This window comes from Pseudophryne corroboree, unplaced genomic scaffold (genome assembly GCF_028390025.1).
Source record: "Pseudophryne corroboree isolate aPseCor3 unplaced genomic scaffold, aPseCor3.hap2 scaffold_1531, whole genome shotgun sequence".
In the NCBI taxonomy this organism is placed as follows: domain Eukaryota; kingdom Metazoa; phylum Chordata; class Amphibia; order Anura; family Myobatrachidae; genus Pseudophryne; species Pseudophryne corroboree.
Window position 1 is genome coordinate 81457 of NW_026968163.1, and position 24177 is coordinate 105633.

The following is a 24177-nucleotide window of genomic DNA, read 5'->3' on the forward strand; positions in this document are numbered from 1 at the left end:
ATGTGATAGGGGAGAGGGCGCTCCAGTCATTCTCCTCCATTCCCCTGTCATATCCTTACAGCCCTGCAGTGTTTCAGCATGTTACTGTTTTAGGATATCCATGCTTTAGCACAGGTGACTCAGTTAATAATATCTGGGTTATACACTGCTGTATATGGTGCAGAACAGGTATAGTAGATGGTATTGTGTAAGCTGCTGGGCTGGCCCCAGGTGTGTGCTACCTGTCCTGCCTCTGCTGTGTGGAGTGGGCGGCTCTGGGTGGAGTGTCAGTGGATCTTGAGGGAGGGTTAGTGCTTCCCATGTTTGGTGTTTAGATGCTGGTGAGTGTCTGTCACTGCAGTCATTCTACAAGGGCAGCACCTGGTAAGACACAGAGGCTTCTATCACATGGCGGACTGTCTGCTGTCTCAGGGGGTCCATGTCTTGGGGGTGCTGGCTCTGTCCTACCTGGTTCTCAAACAGTCATGGAGGCTGCTGAAGGGATTCGGAACCCATATTCTCTCCCGGTGGTGGAGGACTGACCTTAGGAAGTATGGAGCCTGGGCAGGTAAGTGGCTCTAATGTAATGCCAGAGCCGTAACTAGACGTTATCCTGCTCTGGCTAGGACCTGCTCCAGATTGTGTCCATAGGAGGTCACCATTAGCAGCAAATGTTACCAGGCAATAGTGCAGCAGTCCCCAGCAGTTTCTCAGCAGTAAATGGACATGAATGGTTGCTGAAGGGGGAGCTCAGATAATCTTGAATGCTGCACTTGTTTCCCAATGGAGAGTAGCAGTCCAAATAAAGGGGGTCATTCCGAGTTGTTCGCTCGTTATTTTTTTCTCGCAACGGAGCGATTAGTCGCTAATGCGCATGCGCAATGTCCGCAGTGCGACTGCGCCAAGTAAATTTGCTATGCAGTTAGGTATTTTACATTATGAGGTTTTTTCTTCGTTCTGGAGATCGGAGTGTGATTGACAGGAAGTGGGTGTTTCTGGGCGGAAACTGGCCGTTTTAGGGGAGTGTGTGTAAAAACGCTGCCGTTTCTGGGAAAAACGCGGGAGTGGCTGGAGAAACGGAGGAGTGTCTGGGCGAACGCTGGGTGTGTTTGTGACGTCAAACCAGGAACGACAAGCACTGAACTGATCGCACTGGAAGAGTAAGTCTCGAGCTACTCAGAAACTGCAAAGAGAAGTCTTTTCGCAATTTTGAGAACCTTTCGTTCGCAATTTTGATAAGCTAAGATTCACTCCCAGTAGGCGGCGGCTTAGCGTGTGCAATGCTGCTAAAAGCAGCTTGCGAGCGAACAACTCGAAATGAGGGCCAATACCAGGGCAGAAATCACAGGAGTCCAGATGGCAAAAAGGTAGGTGTTCTCAAGCTCTAGACCAGAGGTTCTCAAACTCGGTCCTCGGGGGCACACACAGTGCATGTTTTGCAGGTCTCCTCACAGAATCACAAGTGAAATAATTGGCTCCACCTGTGGACGTTTTAAAATGTGTCAGTGAGTAATTAATACACCTGTGCACCTGCTGGGTTACCTGCAAAACATGCACTGTGTGTGCCCCCGAGGACCGAGTTTGAGAACCTCTACTCTAGAGTCTCTGATCATGAGAAAACCTCCCTTATTGCACATTAAACAAATGACTTGTAACATGGGCACAAGAGGCATGTACTGTAGGGGCCAAATGTAATAGAGTGAGAGACTCAGAAAGTGAGAGATTTGGGAAGGTTTTTTTTAAAGTGGCAATCATTTACACTGTAACACCAGGTTGATCTTGCTGTGTGAATGAATGATTGCCACTTTAAAAGAAAAACGGCAAAACTTTACCAAATCTCTCACTTTCTGAAACTCTCACTCTATTACATTTGGCCCCAGGTGTCTGTGACCTGCGCCTGGTGGAAAGCAGATGCACACATGGGCAGAACGCATCTCGAGCTCCGCATGTGGAGGAATGTAAGTTACACACGTGTGCGAGCTGTGTACACGGCTTATTACCACTAAGTAACAGCGCCTGGCGATATGATGGTAAATTGAAGCAATAAAGGATCACTAGTTTGGTTTTAAATAAATATATATTTACTGTATATAATTGTCGGTCAAATTCTCAGTGTGCGGAATGCATTGTTGTGATAACATCTGACACCGTAAACGCGATTTCCTGATCTAACGTTCACCTTTCATTAACACTGGATGCTTTCAAATAAACAGTTTTGTCAGTGGCGGATTTAGGGGTCTGGCCGCCTCTTGGCACAACATTATAGGCGGCTCCCCCCACCAAAAAAAAGGTTTATAGTGGGTGACTGTGGAGGCAGGGGTGACAGGTAGATAGTGGGTGACTGTGGAAGCAGGGGTGACAGGGAGACAGTGGGAGACATGGACATAGTGGTTGACTGTGGAGGCAGGGGTGACAGGGAGACAGTGGTAGACAGGGACATAGTGGGTGACTATGAGGAAGGGGTGACTGGTAGATAGTAGGTGACTATGGAGGCTGGTGTGACAGGGATACAGTGTGTGACAGGGAGACAGTGGTAGACAGGGACATAGTGCGTGACTAACGACTGTGGAGGCAGGGGTGAGATAGTTGGTGACTGTGGAGGCAGGGGTGACAGGTAGATAGTGGGTGACTGTGGAGGCAGGGGTGACAGGGAGATAGTCAGTCACTGTGGAGGCAGGTGTGACAGGGAGATACTGTAGTGATTGACTGGGGTGGCAAGGGTGAGAGGGAGATAGTGGATGTCTGGGGAGGAGGGGTGACAGGCAGATAGTGGGTGACTGGGGAGGAAGGGGTGACAGGCAGATAGTGGGTGACTGGGAAGGCAGGGGTGACAAGCAGATAGTGGGTGACTGGGGAGGCAGGGGTGATAGGCAGATAGTGGGTGACTGGGGAGGCAGGGGTGACAGGCAGATAGTGGGTGACTGGGGAGGCAGGGGTGACAGGCAGATAGTGGGTGACTGGGGAGGCAGGGGTGACAGGCAGATAGTGGGTGACTGGGGAGGCAGAGGTGACAGGCAGATAGTGGGTGACTGTGGAGGCAGGGGTGACTGTGGAGGCAGGAGTGACAGGGAGATAGTGGGTGACTGTGGAGGCAGGGGTGACAGGGAGATATTGGGTGGCTGGGGAGGCAGGGGTGACAGGGAGACAGTGGGTGACTGTGGAGGCAGGGGTGACAGGGAGATAGTGGTTGACTGTGGAGACAGGGGTGACAGGGAGATAGTGGGTGACTGTGGAGGCAGGGGTGACTGTGGAGGCAGGAGTGACAGGGAGATAGTGGGTGACTGTGGAGGCAGGAGTGACAGGGAGATAGTGGGTGACTGTGGAGGCAGGGGTGACAGGGAGATATTGGGTGACTGGGGAGGCAGGGGTGACAGGGAGATATTGGGTGACTGTGGAGGCAGGAGTGACAGGGAGATAGTGGGTGACTGTGGAGGCAGGGGTGACAGGGAGATATTGGGTGACTGGGGAGGCAGGGGTGACAGGGAGATATTGGGTGACTGGGGAGGCAGGGGTGACAGGAAGACAGAGATAGGGTGTGACTGTGGAGGCAGGGGTGACAGGGAGATATTGGGTGACTGGGGAGGCAGGGGTGACAGGGAGATATTGGGTGACTGGGGAGGCAGGGGTGACAGGAAGACAGAGATAGTGTGTGACTGTGGAGGCAGGGGTGACAGGGAGATATTGGGTGACTGGGGAGGCAGGGGTGACAGGGAGATAGTGGGTGACTGTGGAGGCAGGGGTGACTGTGGAGGCAGGGGTGACAGGGTGATATGGGGTGACTGTGGAGGCAGGGGTGACAGGGTGATATGGGGTGACTGTGGAGGCAGGGGTGACAGGGAGATATTGGGTGACTGGGGAGGCAGGGGTGATAGGGAGATATTGGGTGACTGTGGAGGCAGGAGTGACAGGGAGATAGTGGGTGACTGTGGAGGCAGGAGTGACAGGGAGATAGTGGATGACTGTGGAGGCAGGGGTGACAGGGAGATATTGGGTGACTGGGGAGGCAGGGGTGACAGGGAGATATTGGGTGACTGTGGAGGCAGGAGTGACAGGGAGATAGTGGGTGACTGTGGAGGCAGGGGTGACAGGGAGATATTGTGTGACTGTGGAGGCAGGGGTGACAGGGAGATATTGGGTGACTGGGGAGGCAGGGGTGACAGGGAGATATTGGGTGACTGGGGAGGCAGGGGTGACAGGGAGATATTGGGTGACTGGGGAGGCAGGGGTGACAGGGAGATAGTGGGTGACTGTGGAGGCAGGGGTGACTGTGGAGACAGGGGTGACAGGGTGATATGGGGTGACTGTGGAGGCAGGGGTGACAGGGAGATATTGGGTGACTGGGGAGGCAGGGGTGACAGGGAGATAGTGGGTGACTGGGGAGGCAGGGGCGACAGGGAGATAGTGGGTGACTGGGGAGGCAGGGGCGACAGGGAGATAGTGGGTGACTGGGAGATATTGGGTGACTATGGAGGCAAGGGTGACAGGGAGATAGTGGGTGACTGTGGAGGCAGGGGTGACAGGTAGATAGTCAGTCACTGTGGAGGCAGGTGTGACAGGGAGATACTGTAGTGATTGACTGGGGTGGCAAAGGTGAGAGGGAGATAGTGGATGTCTGGGGAGGAGGGGTGACAGGCAGATAGTGGGTGACTGGGGAGGCAGGGGTGACAGGCAGATAGTGGGTGACTGGGGAGGCAGGGGTGACAGGCAGATAGTGGGTGACTGGGGAGGCAGAGGTGACAGGCAGATAGTGGGTGACTGTGGAGGCAGGGGTGACTGTGGAGGCAGGAGTGACAGGGAGATAGTGGGTGACTGTGGAGGCAGGGTGACAGGGAGATATTGGGTGGCTGGGGAGGCAGGGGTGACAGGGAGACAGTGGGTGACTGTGGAGGCAGGGGTGACAGGGAGATAGTGGTTGACTGTGGAGACAGGGGTGACAGGGAGATAGTGGGTGACTGTGGAGGCAGGGGTGACTGTGGAGGCAGGAGTGACAGGGAGATAGTGGGTGACTGTGGAGGCAGGAGTGACAGGGAGATAGTGGGTGACTGTGGAGGCAGGGGTGACAGGGAGATATTGGGTGACTGGGGAGGCAGGGGTGACAGGGAGATATTGGTGACTGTGGAGGCAGGAGTGACAGGGAGATAGTGGGTGACTGTGGAGGCCGGGGTGACAGGGAGATATTGGGTGACTGGGGAGGCAGGGGTGACAGGGAGATATTGGGTGACTGGGGAGGCAGGGGTGACAGGAAGACAGAGATAGGGTGTGACTGTGGAGGCAGGGGTGACAGGGAGATATTGGGTGACTGGGGAGGCAGGGGTGACAGGGAGATATTGGGTGACTGTGGAGGCAGGGGTGACAGGAAGACAGAGATAGTGTGTGACTGTGGAGGCAGGGGTGACAGGGAGATATTGGGTGACTGGGGAGGCAGGGGTGACAGGGAGATAGTGGGTGACTGTGGAGGCAGGGGTGACTGTGGAGGCAGGGGTGACAGGGTGATATGGGGTGACTGTGGAGGCAGGGGTGACAGGGAGATATTGGGTGACTGGGGAGGCAGGGGTGACAGGGAGATATTGGGTGACTGTGGAGGCAGGAGTGACAGGGAGATAGTGGGTGACTGTGGAGGCAGGAGTGACAGGGAGATAGTGGGTGACTGTGGAGGCAGGGGTGACAGGGAAATATTGGGTGACTGGGGAGGCAGGGGTGACAGGGAGATATTGGGTGACTGTGGAGGCAGGAGTGACAGGGAGATAGTGGGTGACTGTGGAGGCAGGGGTGACAGGGAGATATTGTGTGACTGTGGAGGCAGGGGTGACAGGGAGATATTGGGTGACTGGGGAGGCAGGGGTGACAGGGAGATATTGGGTGACTGGGGAGGCAGGGGTGACAGGGAGATAGTGGGTGACTGTGGAGGCAGGGGTGACTGTGGAGGCAGGGGTGATATGGGGTGACTGAGGAGGCAGGGGTGACAGGGAGATATTGGGTGACTGGGGAGGCAGGGGTGACAGGGAGATAGTGGGTGACTGGGGAGGCAGGGGCGACAGGGAGATAGTGGGTGACTGGGGAGGCAGGGGCGACAGGGAGATAGTGGGTGACAGGGAGATATTGGGTGACTATGGAGGCAAGGGTGACAGGGAGATATTGGGTGACTGGGGAGGCAGGGGTGACAGGGAGATATTGGGTGACTGTGGAGGCAGGAGTGACAGGGAGATAGTGGGTGACTGTGGAGGCAGGGGTGACAGGGAGATATTGGGTGACTGGGGAGGCAGGGGTGATAGGGAGATATTGGGTGACTGGGGAGGCAGGGGTGACAGGAAGACAGAGATAGTGTGTGACTGTGGAGGCAGGGTTGACAGGGAGATATTCGGTGACTGGGGAGGCAGGGGTGACAGGGAGATATTGGGTGACTGGGGAGGCAGGGGTGACAGGAAGACAGAGATAGTGTGTGACTGTGGAGGCAGGGGTGACAGGGAGATATTGGGTGACTGGGGAGGCAGGGGTGACAGGGAGATAGTGGGTGACTGTGGAGGCAGGGGTGACTGTGGAGGCAGGGGTGACAGGGTGATATGGGGTGACTGTGGAGGCAGGGGTGACAGGGAGATATTGGGTGACTGGGGAGGCAGGGGTGACAGGGAGATATTGGGTGACTGTGGAGGCAGGAGTGACAGGGAGATAGTGGGTGACTGTGGAGGCAGGGGTGACAGGGAGATATTGGGTGACTGTGGAGGCAGGGGTGACAGGGAGATATTGGGTGACTGGTGAGGCAGGGGTGACAGGGAGATATTGGTTGACTGGGGAGACAGGGGTGACAGGAAGACAGAGATAGTGTGTGACTGTGGAGGCAGGGGTGACAGGGAGATATTGGGTGACTGGGGAGGCAGGGGTGACATGGAGATAGTGGGTGACTGTGGAGGCAGGGGTGACTGTGGAGGCAGGGGTGACAGGGTGATATGGGGTGACTGTGGAGGCAGGGGTGACAGGGAGATATTGGGTGACTGGGGAGGCAGGGGTGACAGGGAGATAGTGGGTGACTGGGGAGGCAGGGGCGACAGGGAGATAGTGGGTGACTGGGGAGGCAGGGGCGACAGGGAGATAGTGGGTGACTGGGAGATATTGGGTGACTGTGGAGGCAGGGGTGACAGGGAGATATTGGGTGACTGTGGAGGCAGGGGTGACAGGGAGATATTGGGTGACTGGGGAGGCAGGGGTGACAGGGAGATAGTGGGTGACTGGGGAGGCAGGGGCGACAGGGAGATAGTGGGTGACTGGGGAGGCAGGGGCGACAGGGAGATAGTGGGTGACTGGGAGATATTGGGTGACTATGGAGGCAAGGGTGACAGGGAGATATTGGGTGACTGGGGAGGCAGGGGTGACAGGGAGATATTGGGTGACTGTGGAGGCAGGAGTGACAGGGAGATAGTGGGTGACTGTGGAGGCAGGGGTGACAGGGAGATATTGGGTGACTGGGGAGGCAGGGGTGACAGGGAGATATTGGGTGACTGGGGAGGCAGGGTTGACAGGCAGACAGAGATAGTGTGTGACTGTGGAGGCAGGGGTGACAGGGAGATATTGGGTGACTGGGGAGGCAGGGGTGACAGGGAGATAGTGGGTGACTGTGGAGGCAGGGGTGACTGTGGAGGCAGGGGTGACAGGGTGATATGGGGTGACTGTGGAGGCAGGGGTGACAGGGAGATATTGGGTGACTGGGGAGGCAGGGGTGACAGGGAGATATTGGGTGACTGTGGAGGCAGGAGTGACAGGGAGATAGCGGGTGACTGTGGAGGCAGGAGTGACAGGGAGATAGTGGGTGACTGTGGATGCAGGGGTGACAGGGAGATATTGGGTGACTGGGGAGGCAGGGGTGACAGGGAGATATTGGGTGACTGGGGAGGCAGGGGTGACAGGAAGACATAGATAGTGTGTGACTGTGGAGGCAGGGGTGACAGGGAGATATTGGGTGACTGGGGAGGCAGGGGTGACAGGGAGATATTGGGTGACTGGGGAGGCAGGGGTGACAGGAAGACAGAGATATTGGGTGACTGGGGAGGCAGGGGTGACAGGGAGATATTGGGTGACTGGGGAGGCAGGGGTGACAGGGAGATATTGGGTGACTGGGGAGGCAGGGGTGACAGGAAGACAGAGATAGTGTGCGACTGTGGAGGCAGGGGTGACAGGGAGATATTGGGTGACTGGGGAGGCAGGGGTGACAGGGAGATAGTGGGTGACTGTGGAGGCAGGGGTGACTGTGGAGGCAGGGGTGACAGGGTGATATGGGGTGACTGTGGAGGCAGGGGTGACAGGGAGATATTGGGTGACTGGGGAGGCAGGGGTGACAGGGAGATATTGGGTGACTGTGGAGGCAGGAGTGACAGGGAGATAGTGGGTGACTGTGGAGGCAGGAGTGACAGGGAGATAGTGGGTGACTGTGGAGGCAGGGGTGACAGGGAGATATTGGGTGACTGGGGAGGCAGGGGTGACAGGGAGATATTGGGTGACTGTGGAGGCAGAAGTGACAGGGAGATAGTGGGTGACTGTGGAGGCAGGGGTGACAGGGAGATATTGGGTGACTGGGGAGGCAGGGGTGACAGGGAGATATTGGGTGACTGGGGAGGCAGGGGTGACAGGGAGATATTGGGTGACTGGGGAGGCAGGGGTGACAGGAAGACAGAGATAGTGTGTGACTGTGGAGGCAGGGGTGACAGGGAGATATTGGGTGACTGGGGAGGCAGGGGTGACAGGGAGATAGTGGGTGACTGTGGAGGCAGGGGTGACTGTGGAGGCAGGGGTGACAGGGTGATATGGGGTGACTGTGGAGGCAGGGGTGACAGGGAGATATTGGGTGACTGGGGAGGCAGGGGTGACAGGGAGATAGTGGGTGACTGGGGAGGCAGGGGCGACAGGGAGATAGTGGGTGACTGGGGAGGCAGGGGTGACAGGGAGATATTGGGTGACTGTGGAGGCAGGAGTGACAGGGAGATAGTGGGTGACTGTGGAGGCAGGGGTGACAGGGAGATATTGGGTGACTGGGGAGGCAGGGGTGACAGGGAGATATTGGGTGACTGTGGAGGCAGGAGTGACAGAGAGATAGTGGGTGACTGTGGAGGCAGGAGTGACAGGGAGATAGTGGGTGACTGTGGAGGCAGGGGTGACAGGGAGATATTGGGTGACTGGGGAGGCAGGGGTGACAGGGAGATATTGGGTGACTGTGGAGGCAGGAGTGACAGGGAGATAGTGGGTGACTGTGGAGGCAGGAGTGACAGGGAGATAGTGGGTGACTGTGGAGGCAGGGGTGACAGGGAGATATTGGGTGACTGGGGAGGCAGGGGTGACAGGGAGATATTGGGTGACTGTGGAGGCAGGAGTGACAGGGAGATAGTGGGTGACTGTGGAGGCAGGGGTGACAGGGAGATATTGTGTGACTGTGGAGGCAGGGGTGACAGGGAGATATTGGGTGACTGGGGAGGCAGGGGTGACAGGGAGATATTGGGTGACTGGGGAGGCAGGGGTGACAGGGAGATAGTGGGTGACTGTGGAGGCAGGGGTGACTGTGGAGGCAGGGGTGACAGGGTGATATGGGGTGACTGTGGAGGCAGGGGTGACAGGGAGATATTGGGTGACTGGGGAGGCAGGGGTGACAGGGAGATAGTGGGTGACTGGGGAGGCAGGGGCGACAGGGAGATAGTGGGTGACTGGGGAGGCAGGGGCGACAGGGAGATAGTGGGTGACAGGGAGATATTGGGTGACTATGGAGGCAAGGGTGACAGGGAGATATTGGGTGACTGGGGAGGCAGGGGTGACAGGGAGATATTGGGTGACTGTGGAGGCAGGAGTGACAGGGAGATAGTGGGTGACTGTGGAGGCAGGGGTGACAGGGAGATATTGGGTGACTGGGGAGGCAGGGGTGATAGGGAGATATTGGGTGACTGGGGAGGCAGGGGTGACAGGAAGACAGAGATAGTGTGTGACTGTGGAGGCAGGGTTGACAGGGAGATATTGGGTGACTGGGGAGGCAGGGGTGACAGGGAGATATTGGGTGACTGGGGAGGCAGGGGTGACAGGAAGACAGAGATAGTGTGTGACTGTGGAGGCAGGGGTGACAGGGAGATATTGGGTGACTGGGTAGGCAGGGGTGACAGGGAGATAGTGGGTGACTGTGGAGGCAGGGGTGACTGTGGAGGCAGGGGTGACAGGGTGATATGGGGTGACTGTGGAGGCAGGGGTGACAGGGAGATATTGGGTGACTGGGGAGGCAGGGGTGACAGGGAGATATTGGGTGACTGTGGAGGCAGGAGTGACAGGGAGATAGTGGGTGACTGTGGAGGCAGGGGTGACAGGGAGATATTGGGTGACTGTGGAGGCAGGGGTGACAGGGAGATATTGGGTGACTGGGGAGGCAGGGGTGACAGGGAGATATTGGTTGACTGGGGAGACAGGGGTGACAGGAAGACAGAGATAGTGTGTGACTGTGGAGGCAGGGGTGACAGGGAGATATTGGGTGACTGGGGAGGCAGGGGTGACATGGAGATAGTGGGTGACTGTGGAGGCAGGGGTGACTGTGGAGGCAGGGGTGACTGGGAGATATTGGGTGACTATGGAGGCAAGGGTGACAGGGAGATATTGGGTGACTGGGGAGGCAGGGGTGACAGGGAGATATTGGGTGACTGTGGAGGCAGGAGTGACAGGGAGATAGTGGGTGACTGTGGAGGCAGGGGTGACAGGGAGATATTGGGTGACTGGGGAGGCAGGGGTGACAGGGAGATATTGGGTGACTGGGGAGGCAGGGTTGACAGGAAGACAGAGATAGTGTGTGACTGTGGAGGCAGGGGTGACAGGGAGATATTGGGTGACTGGGGAGGCAGGGGTGACAGGGAGATAGTGGGTGACTGTGGAGGCAGGGGTGACTGTGGAGGCAGGGGTGACAGGGTGATATGGGGTGACTGTGGAGGCAGGGGTGACAGGGAGATATTGGGTGACTGGGGAGGCAGGGGTGACAGGGAGATATTGGGTGACTGTGGAGGCAGGAGTGACAGGGAGATAGCGGGTGACTGTGGAGGCAGGAGTGACAGGGAGATAGTGGGTGACTGTGGATGCAGGGGTGACAGGGAGATATTGGGTGACTGGGGAGGCAGGGGTGACAGGGAGATATTGGGTGACTGGGGAGGCAGGGGTGACAGGAAGACATAGATAGTGTGTGACTGTGGAGGCAGGGGTGACAGGGAGATATTGGGTGACTGGGGAGGCAGGGGTGACAGGGAGATATTGGGTGACTGGGGAGGCAGGGGTGACAGGAAGACAGAGATATTGGGTGACTGGGGAGGCAGGGGTGACAGGGAGATATTGGGTGACTGGGGAGGCAGGGGTGACAGGGAGATATTGGGTGACTGGGGAGGCAGGGGTGACAGGAAGACAGAGATAGTGTGCGACTGTGGAGGCAGGGGTGACAGGGAGATATTGGGTGACTGGGGAGGCAGGGGTGACAGGGAGATAGTGGGTGACTGTGGAGGCAGGGGTGACTGTGGAGGCAGGGGTGACAGGGTGATATGGGGTGACTGTGGAGGCAGGGGTGACAGGGAGATATTGGGTGACTGGGGAGGCAGGGGTGACAGGGAGATATTGGGTGACTGTGGAGGCAGGAGTGACAGGGAGATAGTGGGTGACTGTGGAGGCAGGAGTGACAGGGAGATAGTGGGTGACTGTGGAGGCAGGGGTGACAGGGAGATATTGGGTGACTGGGGAGGCAGGGGTGACAGGGAGATATTGGGTGACTGTGGAGGCAGAAGTGACAGGGAGATAGTGGGTGACTGTGGAGGCAGGGGTGACAGGGAGATATTGGGTGACTGGGGAGGCAGGGGTGACAGGGAGATATTGGGTGACTGGGGAGGCAGGGGTGACAGGGAGATATTGGGTGACTGGGGAGGCAGGGGTGACAGGAAGACAGAGATAGTGTGTGACTGTGGAGGCAGGGGTGACAGGGAGATATTGGGTGACTGGGGAGGCAGGGATGACAGGGAGATAGTGGGTGACTGTGGAGGCAGGGGTGACTGTGGAGGCAGGGGTGACAGGGTGATATGGGGTGACTGTGGAGGCAGGGGTGACAGGGAGATATTGGGTGACTGGGGAGGCAGGGGTGACAGGGAGATAGTGGGTGACTGGGGAGGCAGGGGCGACAGGGAGATAGTGGGTGACTGGGGAGGCAGGGGTGACAGGGAGATATTGGGTGACTGTGGAGGCAGGAGTGACAGGGAGATAGTGGGTGACTGTGGAGGCAGGGGTGACAGGGAGATATTGGGTGACTGGGGAGGCAGGGGTGACAGGGAGATATTGGGTGACTGTGGAGGCAGGAGTGACAGGGAGATAGTGGGTGACTGTGGAGGCAGGAGTGACAGGGAGATAGTGGGTGACTGTGGAGGCAGGGGTGACAGGGAGATATTGGGTGACTGGGGAGGCAGGGGTGACAGGGAGATATTGGGTGACTGTGGAGGCAGGAGTGACAGGGAGATAGTGGGTGACTGTGGAGGCAGGGGTGACAGGGAGATATTGGATGACTGGGGAGGCAGGGGTGACAGGGAGATATTGGGTGACTGGGGAGGCAGGGGTGACAGGGAGATATTGGGTGACTGGGGAGGCAGGGGTGACAGGAAGACAGAGATAGTGTGTGACTGTGGAGGCAGGGGTGACAGGGAGATATTGGGTGACTGGGGAGGCAGGGGTGACAGGGAGATAGTGGGTGACTGTGGAGGCAGGGGTGACTGTGGAGGCAGGGGTGACAGGGTGATATGGGGTGACTGTGGAGGCAGGGGTGACAGGGAGATATTGGGTGACTGGGGAGGCAGGGGTGACAGGGAGATAGTGGGTGACTGGGGAGGCAGGGGCGACAGGGAGATAGTGGGTGACTGGGGAGGCAGGGGCGACAGGGAGATAGTGGGTGACTTGGAGATATTGGGTGACTGTGGAGGCAGGGGTGACAGGGAGATATTGGGTGACTGGGGAGGCAGGGGTGACAGGGAGATATAGGGTGACTGGGGAGGCAGGGGTGACAGGAAGACAGAGATAGTGTGTGACTGTGGAGGCAGGGGCGTAATAAGACCTTTGTGGGCCCCATAGCAACATTTTGAAAGGGCCCCCCAGCACTCTGCAACAACGAGTGAGAGTTTGGGGGGTCGGAAATGCAGAGGGAGAGGGGGTCTGACAGAGTAGACGGCAGGACCAGACAGGATGGAGACTGAGGCGTCATGCTAAAATATAAACAAACACACACACACATTTAGATGCAATGTAAATATGTACCTCCCTATGTTAAAATATGTGTATGTGGGCAGCACAGATGGTGTAATGGTTAGCATTACTGCCTCACACCATGGCCCTAATTGTGTGGAGTTTGTATACTCTCCCTGTACTTGCGTGGGTTTCCTTTGGGTGCTCAGGTTTTCTCCCACACTCCAAAAATATACTTGTAGGTTACTTGGCTAAGAACAAAATGAATCGTAGTGTGAATGTGCGTGTACATGTGATAGGGAATATAGAGTGTAAGCTCCAATGGGCAAGGAATTATGTGAATGGCCAAATATTCTCTGTACAGTGCTGCGGAATATAAATGAATGGTTATATATAAATTGATATGTACATAAAATGTTTGCGCAATGCAAATATATGATAAAAAAAATCTGAATTTAATTTCTTTAAATAAATGAATTAAGGAACAAAAAAGCATTATAATATATTTTATTCACCTGATGGTTTGCTACAGTATACACCAGTCAGACTTTTCCAGTAATAATTCAAAAAAAAGAGGAAGTCACAGGCAGGTTTATACTATTAGGGGGTTATCCGATTACCTGAGAAGAAACATCAGGTGTGAAAAAGCAGACGTTTATCGCAATTTTTCCCGATGGTTCACCCGCATTTTTTTTTTTTTTACAAGCTATGCAATTTGGTCGCCTGTAAAAAAAATACTTTTTCTCAGGAAAACACACAGGTTCAGTGACACTGCGTTCTGTAGAAACACCCCCCTTTTCAGATGAAAACGAGGCTGTTTCTGGTATTTGGTTTTGCCTACCTGAGGCAGGTGAAACAAAATCCCAGATAAGACGCGGCTCGCTACTATCAGGGATTTTAGCTGTCAGGATTCCGGCTTCAGCCTCCTGACCACCAGGATTCCACACTTGACGCGTCTATTACACTATACTGAGACTGGCACACAGCGGGTGGAGCCCTGGGGTCCCAGGTGTGGCCCCCAGGTGTATGTATGTAGGTATGGCCCCAGAGTCCACAGGTGTGTGTACAAAGGTGTGGCTCCCAGGTGAGTGTGTGTATATTCAGATGTCCCCCAGGTGTATGTATGTGCAGGTGTGGAGCTCCCAGGTGTGTGTGTAGGTGTGGGGCCCCCAAGTGAGAGAGTGTGTGTGCGCACAGGTGTGGCCCTGTCTGTGTGTGTGTACAGATGTGGCCCCCCTGCCCCCCTTACATATGTGCAGGTGTGGCCCCCTGGTGTCCCCCAGGTGTGTAGTGTACACATATATAAATGCTCACCTTTGTTCAGCCGCACCTTGGAAGTCGCCATCTACTCTGGCTCCATGTCACGGCCCGGGGCCCCCAGGGTGTGAAGGTGCTGCTGCTGCGGCAGGTCCCGGGGGAGTAGGTGCGCGGGGCCCAGCAGCCAGACAACTGGCAGCAGCGGTAACACAGCAGGGACTGCTCCCCTCCGCTCACTCCGCCTGCTGTTCCGTCTTCACAGTGGCCCCTCCTGATTGCTGGTACTAGATGACAGGTAGCGGCACTGGCTGTGTGTAACGCGGCTCCCTCTTTCTCCTCCTCCCCAGAGAGACTGCACGCAGTGCGCAGCCTCATCCCACACATAGCGCCGCTGCCACCGACATCCCATGCTGCTGAGAGGATTGGTGGCGTGGCCTTATTGCAGGAGGCGTGGCCGCGTCCCCTTATGGAAAAAGTCTTTGAAGTGCCGAGTGGGGTGGGTGCAGTGCCTGACCCCTGGACCTCCAGCCCTCAGCTATTGTCAATTCGAGGGGGGGGGAGGGGGGGGGGGGTGATCAGTGTTACTCCTCCCCCCTACACATACAGGAATAGGTAGAGGATCAGCGATAGCAGCAGCCTCTCTGCCCTACTGCAGCACAGGTCACTGCATCAGTCACACACAGCTGCTCCGAAACAAAAATGGCTGCTGCCTGCCAGGGGTCAACCTTAGATAATATGTCTGCAATCAAATTGCGGATGCATCTGGAGGCGGCCCCACATATGCTGAGCGGCCTTGCCTTGTGCCCCCCACCAACGCAAAGCCGTCCCAACGCCACCGACACTCGATATTTTGGTAAGATCAGCACAGAGGACACGTGGACACTCGCTTAGGTTAGAGGAGAGGCGATTCCGCACATTGAGGCGAAAAGGTTTTTTCACGGTAAGGACAATACGTGTTTGGAATTCCCTGCCTGAGAGTAGTAATGGCGGACTCAGCAACACCTTTAAGAATGGGTTAGATAAGTACCTAATGGATAAGGATATCCAGGGTTATGTTGCGTAGTCACGCACTATAGTTATTAACAAAGAGAGGAATAAAACACAACGGCCGACATCAGCATCAGACAAAATGAGTCCAAATATAGGCCCTCATTCCGAGTTGTTCGCTCGGTATTTTTCATCGCATCGCAGTGAAAATCCGCTTAGTACGCATGCGCAATGTTCGCACTGCGACTGCGCCAAGTAACTTTACTATGAAGAAAGTATTTTTACTCACGGCTTTTTCTTTGCTCCGGCGATCGTAATGTGATTGACAGGAAATGGGTGTTACTGGGCGGAAACACGGCGTTTCAGGGGCGTGTGGCTGAAAACGCTACCGTTTCCGGAAAAAACGCAGGAGTGGCCGGAGAAACGGTGGGAGTGCCTGGGCGAACGCTGGGTGTGTTTGTGACGTCAACCAGGAACGACAAGCACTGAAATGATCGCACAGGCAGAGTAAGTCTGGAGCTACTCTGAAACTGCTAAGTAGTTAGTAATCGCATTATTGCGAATACATCGTTCGCAATTTTAAGAAGCTAAGATTCACTCCCAGTAGGCGGCGGCTTAGCGTGTGTAACTCTGCTAAATTCGCCTTGCGACCGATCAACTCGGAATGAGGGCCATAATACAGTGTAGGAGACCACAAATGGGTTGGACTGGATGGACAAATTGTCTTTTTTCAGCCTCAGATACTATGTTACCGACCACCCCACAACCGCCTCTGCCTCTCCATATCCCCAAATGTAACTGTATCCCCAAACTGTTCCAAAAAATTAATTATACTGTATCACCTGAATTCAGGGCAGAAAAAAACTGGCAAGGGCATCGCTGCAATTCACACCCCAAAGTGAAAAAGCGTCACCCTACTTTCTGTATGGGAAAAGAATCACGAATTTGGGCCTAATTCAGACCTGATCGTAGCCGTGCTAAATTTTGCACAGCTACGATCAGTCACCCTGACATGCGGGGCGACGCCCAGCACAGGGCTAGCTCGCCCCGCATATCAGGCGCAGGCCCGTCGCACAAATACAAAAGCATCACACAGCGGCAATGCTTTTGTACTGGAGAGTAGCTTCCATCCAGCGCAGCTCCTGCACACTGGCAGGGAGGAACTTGTCGCTGTGCTGGTCGCAGCGGCTGCGTGTGACATCATGCAGATGCCGCTGCCCGCCCCCGGGAACGGTCTGGGCACGCCTGCGTTGCCCGGACCGCGCCCCCTAAACAGCTGTCAAACACCGCCGTCCCGCACCCTCCCTCCCAGCGACCGCCTCTGCCTGTCAATCAGGCAGAGGCGATCGCAGGGCTAAGACAGCCGTCGGCTGTCTGCCATGTGGTGGCACACTGCGGCGCATGCGCAGTTCAGACCTGATCGGTGATAACGCACAGCACCGATCAGGTCTGAATTAGGCCCTTTGACAAGTTGTTCCTCAGCAACCTGACCACTTATCAGACTTCTGCATCACACACACTATCGAATGACACCTGAACCACCAAAATCGATGTTGTCATTGCAGAGTAGTTACTTTCACAATATAATTGCTTAGCCGATTCAGTATAGAGATATGATAATTAATAGTATGGATCATAACACTGTATTCCTCAGGCATACTTACTCAGTCATTAAACACACATTTATAGCAAACAGAAGAAACAGCCACAGTCTCAGGATTATGTTGCAAAATAGGTTTTTACAAGAACAATTGGGGTCATTCCGAGTTGTTTGCTCGTTGTCGATTTTCGCAACGGAGCGATTAAGGCAAAAATGCGCATGCGCTAAGTATTTTAGCACAAAACTTAGTAGATTTACTCACGTCCGAACGAAGAATTTTCATCGTTGAAGTGATCGGAGTGTGATTGACAGGAAGTGGGTGTTTCTGGGCGGTAACTGGCCGTTTTCTGGGACTGTGCGGAAAAACGCAGGCGTGTCGGGGAAAAACGCGGGAGTGTCTGGAGAAACGGGGGAGTGGCTGTCCGAACGCAGGGCGTGTGTGTGACGTCAAACCAGGAACGAAACGGCCTGAACTGATCGCTATTTGTGAGTAAGTCCGGAGCTACTCCGAAACTGCTAAGAATTTTCTATGCTCTATTCTGTGAATCTTTCGTTCGCTATTCTGCTAAGCTAAGATACACTCCCAGAGGGCGGCGGCCTAGCATGTGCAATGCTGCTAAAAGTAGCTAACGAGCGAACAACTCGGAATGAGGGCCAATGGGGGTAATTCAGACCTGATCGTAGCAGCAAAGAACATTGGGGGTAATTCAGACCTGATCGCAGCAGCAAATATGTTAGCAGTTGGGCAAAACCATGTGCACTGCAGGTGGGGCAGATGTAACATGTGCAGAGAGAGTTAGATTTGGGTGGGGTGTGTTCAAACTGAAATCTAAATTGCAGTGTAAAAATAAAGCAGCCAGTATTTACTCTGCACAGAAACAATATAACCCACCCAAATCTAACTCTCTCTGCACATGTTATATCTGCCTCCCCTGCAGTGCACATGGTTTTGCCCAACTGCTAACAAATGTGCTGCTGCGATCAGGTCTGAATTACCCCCAATGTTTCAAGGGCATGTATGTATGTATGTATGTGTAAGAGAGAGCACTAGGTAAGCAGGTAAATCTACCATTTAATTAACAATTTCCATAAGCATTTTCCAATCTATACTTTACTCTTTATAAACACCATGCTCCACAAACTGTTTTTCCTCATAGCACTTCATGGTATCCTCTATAAAATGACATCGTCCTTCACTATTCCTGTTATTTATCGCTCTGTACACATTGCAGCCTCATTAATCCACTCCCCTCTTATTAACACTCATGAGCTTTTAACCTATCTATGTACACTAACTGTCACATCCTCTACCTGTCACCATAAGAAACTATCACACACCTCCCCCAACTATACCTATCTCTCTCTTCTTCTGCTTCTACTAGCTGGTGACATATCCCCAAATCCAGGTCCCATCCACATACCACGCTCACATTCAGCTGATTCACAACGGAATATAAAATCAACAAACCTTATCAACATCACTTGTCTCCCATCTACCTCCAAGTCACTAAAATGTGCTTTATGGAATGCACGCTCTGTTTGCAACAAATTAACAGCTATTCATGACCTTTTCATAGCAAAAAAATTCAATATGCTGGCTATAACAGAAACCTGGCTCACACAATCAGACACTGCCTCCCCTGCAGCACTGTCACATGGTGGCCTCCACTTCACACACACCCCCAGGCCTGGTAACATCAAGGGAGGGGGTGTTGGAATATTACTGTCCAAATCTTACACGCACATCGTTTTACCACCTGTTCCCTCACTCACATTTACATCCTTTGAAGTACACTCTATTAGGATTTTCACCCCTTTCTCTCTGCGTGTTGCAGCTATCTATCGCCCACCTGGGCAACCCAAAAAGTTTCTGGAAGATTTTTCTGCATGGCTCCCTCACTTTCTATCCTCTGACATCTCCACCATCATTATGGGTGATTTCAATCTCTCTATTGACAGTCCACAATCTCCCCATGCCTCTAAACTACTCTCTCTAACCTCCTCTCTTGGCCTCTCCCAATGGACTGACTCCCCTACTCATCAGGAGGGCCACTGCCTTGATCTTGTATTCACCAGACTATGCTCTGTTTCTGAACTCACTAACACTCCTTTCCCTCTCTCAGATCACAACCTTATCACATGCATGCTCTCCTCCATTACTTCAAACTCCATGTCCCTGAAGTCTACAAGGACACCTCTTACCCGCAGAAATATTAACGCTATTAATTTTCAACAACTATCTACCTCTCTGCAACCACTACTTTCACCAATTTCTACATTCACCTCTCCAGAGACTGCTGTGTCACACCTTAACCAAACTCTAGTAACAGCACTTGATGAAGTGGCTCCAGCTACCCATCACACTCCACGTAGACTTAGATGTCAACCGTGGCACTCTAAATACACTAGACACTTACAAAAACTCTCACGAAAAGTTGAACGCCAGTGGCGTAAATCTCGTAGTTCAAGTGACTTTCTCACATATAAGACCACCTACCACTCTTATCGTACTGCTCTGGACACTGCCAAACAAACATATTTTCAATCTATCATCTCTGCTCAAGCCTCTAACCCCAAGCAACTTTTTAATACATTTAAATCACTTCTTGTCCCTCCCTCACCTAACCCACCAGCCACTGTCAGTGCGCAAGATCTTGCTTCCTATTTCAAGGACAAGATTGACAAGATCCGAAATGAAATGGTATGCTCTTCCACAGCAAGTGACCTTCTCAATTCCCTGCCTGAACCCTCTAACACCTTCTCTTCCTTTGATCCTACAAATGAAGATGAAGTATCTGCACTCTTTTCATCTGCCTACTCTAATACCTCTCCACTTGACTATATACCCTCACAAATTAGTAAAGCTCTGTCTACTGTGCTCATCCCAACCTTAACGAAAATCTGTAATCTCTCCCTGTCTACTGGTATCTTTCCTTCTCTATACAAGCATGCAGTGATTACTCCCATTCTGAAAAAACAAAACTCTGACCCGAACACTCTCTCTAACTACCGTCCCATCTCTTAGCTCCCATGCCCCTCCAAGCTACTGGAGAGACTTGCCTACACTCGCCTCACACACTTTCTTAACTCACACAGCCTACTGGACCCACTTCAGTCAGGATTTCGTGCCCAATACTCCACAGAGACAGCACTGACTAAGGTAGTGAATGATTTGGTCACTGCTAAATCTAAAGGACATTTCTCTCTACTTATTCTCCTTGATCTCTCTGCTGCTTTTGACACTGTTGATCACTCTCTTCTCATACAAACACTACAATCCCTAGGTATTCAGGACACAGCCCTTTCTTGGTTCTCATCCTACCTATCTAATCGCTCCTTCAGTGTTCGTTTCTCTGATTCCACCTCTCCTTCGCTACCTCTCTCAGTTGGAGTACCGCAAGGCTCAGTCCTAGGTCCTCTGCTTTTCTCTATCTATACCACATCTCTTGGCAAACTAATCAACTCTTTCGGATTTCAGTACCATCTGTATGCGGATGATACTCAAATCTACCTATCCTCCCCTGATTTGTCACCATCTGTATTGGGCCGTGTCACTGAATGCCTTTCTGCCATTTCATCTTGGATGACATCTCGCCACCTCAAACTTAATATTTCCAAAACAGAATTAATTATATTTCCACCGGCCAATAGTAGTTTCCAACCTGATATCTCTATCACTGTTGAGAACTCTGCAATCACCCCTACCCCACAAGCTCGCTGCCTAGGTGTCATTCTTGACTCTGAACTGTCCTTTGTTACCCACATTCAATCTGTCTCAAGATCATGTTACATACATCTAAGAAACATATCCAAAATACGCCCTTATCTTACACAAGACACAGCAAAAACTCTAATCCATGCTCTCATTATCTCCCGCATTGATTATTGTAATAGTCTCCTGACCGGTCTTCCCAAACATAAGCTCTCACCACTACAATCCATTTTGAATGCAGCTGCGAGGCTAATCTTCCTTGCCAGACGTTCATCGTCTGCAGATCCGCTCTGTCAGTCCCTCCATTGGTTACCGGTATTCTACCGTATTAAATATAAAATACTTTTACTCACATACAAGGCTATTAACCAAACTGCACCAACATACATCTCTTCACTCATCTCAAAATATCTCCCTACCCGACCTCTCCGCTCTGCACAAGATCTACGTCTCTCATCCACACGCATTACTTGTTCACACTCAAAATTACAGGACTTTATCCGGGCTTCACCCACTCTGTGGAATGCCCTCCCACGCACAGTAAGACTCGCCTCTAGTCTCCAAACCTTTAAATGTTCCCTGAAAACTCACCTCTTCAGACAAGCCTATCAAATTCCAGACCCACCCACATAACCTTCAGTGCTTCCCTATCTAATTACATCCTCTGTAGAGTATTCATAACATCACATATCTTGTCTTTCTTTAGTCTCACACCCTCCTGACACTTGGATAACTTTGTGGGGTATCATCATACAACCCATTAAGAACCTAGCAATCTGGTGGACCATTATGCAATAGGTAGCATCAATCTTTGTGTCACGATCCAGGTAATTCCTTATTAGTATTTACCTTCCAAATGCCTCCTGAGACTGTCCCAGTGTCCCAAGCCTGGATTCCATCTGCGCTGTCTGTGTGCAGCATGCTGCATCTCATTGTCTCAAATCTCTTTACTGTGATTCTGGCAGCTTCATGGTTAAAACTCACATGCAAGTTACAAACAGTCTTTCCCTCCAAGTTCAAACATGGGCGCAGCCATGTTTGTTTTCATCACATGTTACTTTTCAGCCAATCAGCTGCACTCTGCTCCCAGCCTGATTACACAGCAGCTGCACTCTGGTCTCTGGTTAATTGCCCACCAATCCCTGCTAACCTGTGGGTTTAAATAGCCTGTCCCAGCATTGAAGGATGTCAGTGCTTCAATGGTCTTCAGTGTTTCCAGTGAGCAGTTCTTCCATGGACTTTCTCTGCAGTGCTTCATTTGTCTCCAGTGGTTTCTGTGTGCAGTCTTCTACAGATTCTCCAGTGAACTCTCCTGCTTTCAATCCTGACTCCTCTGTGTTACACTCTGTGGTGTAACACGACACCTCTGTGATTAACCCTCTACAACATCACCTTACTCACCTGTGTCTGTATTCCGGCTTTCCAGCAGCCACTCTTCAACAACTACAGTCTTCCAGCGAACCCTAGTTCATTTACAGTTTACAGAACTTTTCTCTACATTCCAGGTTACTGGTATTAACCAGATGCACGCCTAAATTTCCACTTGTGACTTTCTATTGTTTTTGCAAGTTTTATGACTTCTCATTTAATAAAATCACTGAAAGATATTTCCAGTCGTCGTGGTCACGCCTTCGGGCATCCTTGCTACGGTCTTTACGCATGTCCAGGAGTCACATGGCTCCCCCTAAGTTCAAGTACCCGTCAACCCCTACAACTGAGGCTCCCAGTCACGGTCATCAGCCCTCAGTTGTGACAGTAAGCACTGACCTAATGGATCTGGCCGGAGACCAGGCCCAAGCGTTTAACCCGATGCAACGACTTGCAGCACGCTTAGAACTTCTGGAGGCTGCACAGGGTCAAGTTTTTCGCTGTCTCCAGGGCCTTTCCACCCGGCTGGATGGAATCCAAGTAACCCTTAATGGTTCAGGGGCATCCAGTGTCCTGACTCTCAGTCAACTGTTGGTTCAGTTACAAGACCTTCTTTCTAGTATCGTTCCAGTTATTTCAAAGTGTCTCTGTGATACTCCTATTATCTCTGCTCCCATCTCCATGAAAGCCTTCCCACAGTCTGCTGAGAACACAGATGCAACAGCTGCCAATCTCTCTATGTCCAAGTCGTTTCCCCTTGCTCCAAGTAAAGATAAGTTCCGGAGTAAGCCACGGTCTAGACTTTCTGAAGAGGAACGCAAGCGTCGCATGCAGTTTCAACTCTGCTTCTGCTGTGGGGGTTCTGATCACTTTATTAAAGACTGTTCTCTCCGTAAACCAAGGAAGTGGGATAGATCTCCAAATCTCAGCATTCTTAGTTTCCAACCTTCCTATGTGGAATCTTCAGCTCCTTCTGAGCCGGTCAAGAAAAATATAAAAGTTGATCAAAGAAAAACCCAATTCTACAATTGGGGTCCTGTGTCCAGGAGCCCCATTTCCAATTCCGGGAAACAAAAGAGATTTAATGAGACTTTCTTCACCAAAAGAAAATCTAATTCTGCAACCCAAGACGGGGCGTCTGTTTCTACAGCTCCAGGAAAGGTATCCAATGTTCAAGCTCTACTAGGGGCATATGAGTCTTCTCAAAAAGGAGTTTCTGATCTGTCAACCCCAGGAGGGGTGCTGGAGAAAACAACCCTGAGAGAAGTGTCTGATTCGTCAACCCCAGGAGGGGTCACCGAAATTTCAGCCCCAAGGGAAGTATCCAGAGCCGAGTTCCCAGATGGAAATTTTTGTGCTACAGATGCAGTTATGAACTCCTGTTTGTCGTTTTCAGAGAGCACCACCCTGTTGGCATCCAGCATGGACCTGGTCCAGGATGGTCTAACTGAACACTTGGATACCACTCATTCCGGTTCCAACCGGATTCACACTCCTTCGGTTCCAGCCGATTCCAGTAAGCCTCCTTCAGTTCCAGCCGATTCCAGCACCTTCGAATCTAATCAAGTCCTATCCGTCAGTCCAAAGACTCCTCTGGTTCCAGCCAGTTCAAGTTCATCAGGATTCAATTCAGGTTCCGAAGGTGAATTTGTTGATGACTCAAGCTACATTATGGGAGGTCCTGCTCTTTCCTGTTACGCTTTCACGCATGAAGAGGTTCCAGAATTACCAAAAAGCTCTACAGGTCTCTGTATGAAAAGTCCTCGTTCTAGAACAAGATTTAATTTAAGACTTATTGGAGTGCTAGCTTCAAAAGCACGATTTTCTCGTACTTCTAATCCAGGAAAGGGACCTTCTACATGTTATTCCTCAGTCCTTTCAGATGAAGAAGATTGGGAGGACTTCTAGCAATCCAGTTGCTTCAGGCTTTCCACGCCAGATTTCCTCCTCAAGCCTAAGAAGTGTCCTGGGGCCACTCCTAAAGGGGAGGGTACTGTCACGATCCAGGTAATTCCTTATTAGTATTTACCTTCCAAATGCCTCCTGAGACTGTCCCAGTGTCCCA

At 52.6% G+C, this 24177-nt stretch overlaps 1 protein-coding gene across 1 annotated transcript in view; it reads left to right on the forward strand.

The window, feature by feature from the left end:
• Positions 1-260: 260 nt before the first annotated feature.
• Positions 261-24177, forward strand: part of LOC135000243 (very-long-chain 3-oxoacyl-CoA reductase-B-like) — a 37091-nt gene continuing 13174 nt past the window's right edge. Inside the window, exon 1 of the mRNA XM_063951489.1 lies at positions 261-547. Coding sequence (XP_063807559.1) covers positions 388-547 — 160 coding nt within the window. The 5' untranslated portion in view covers positions 261-387. The remainder of the gene's footprint in view (positions 548-24177) is intronic.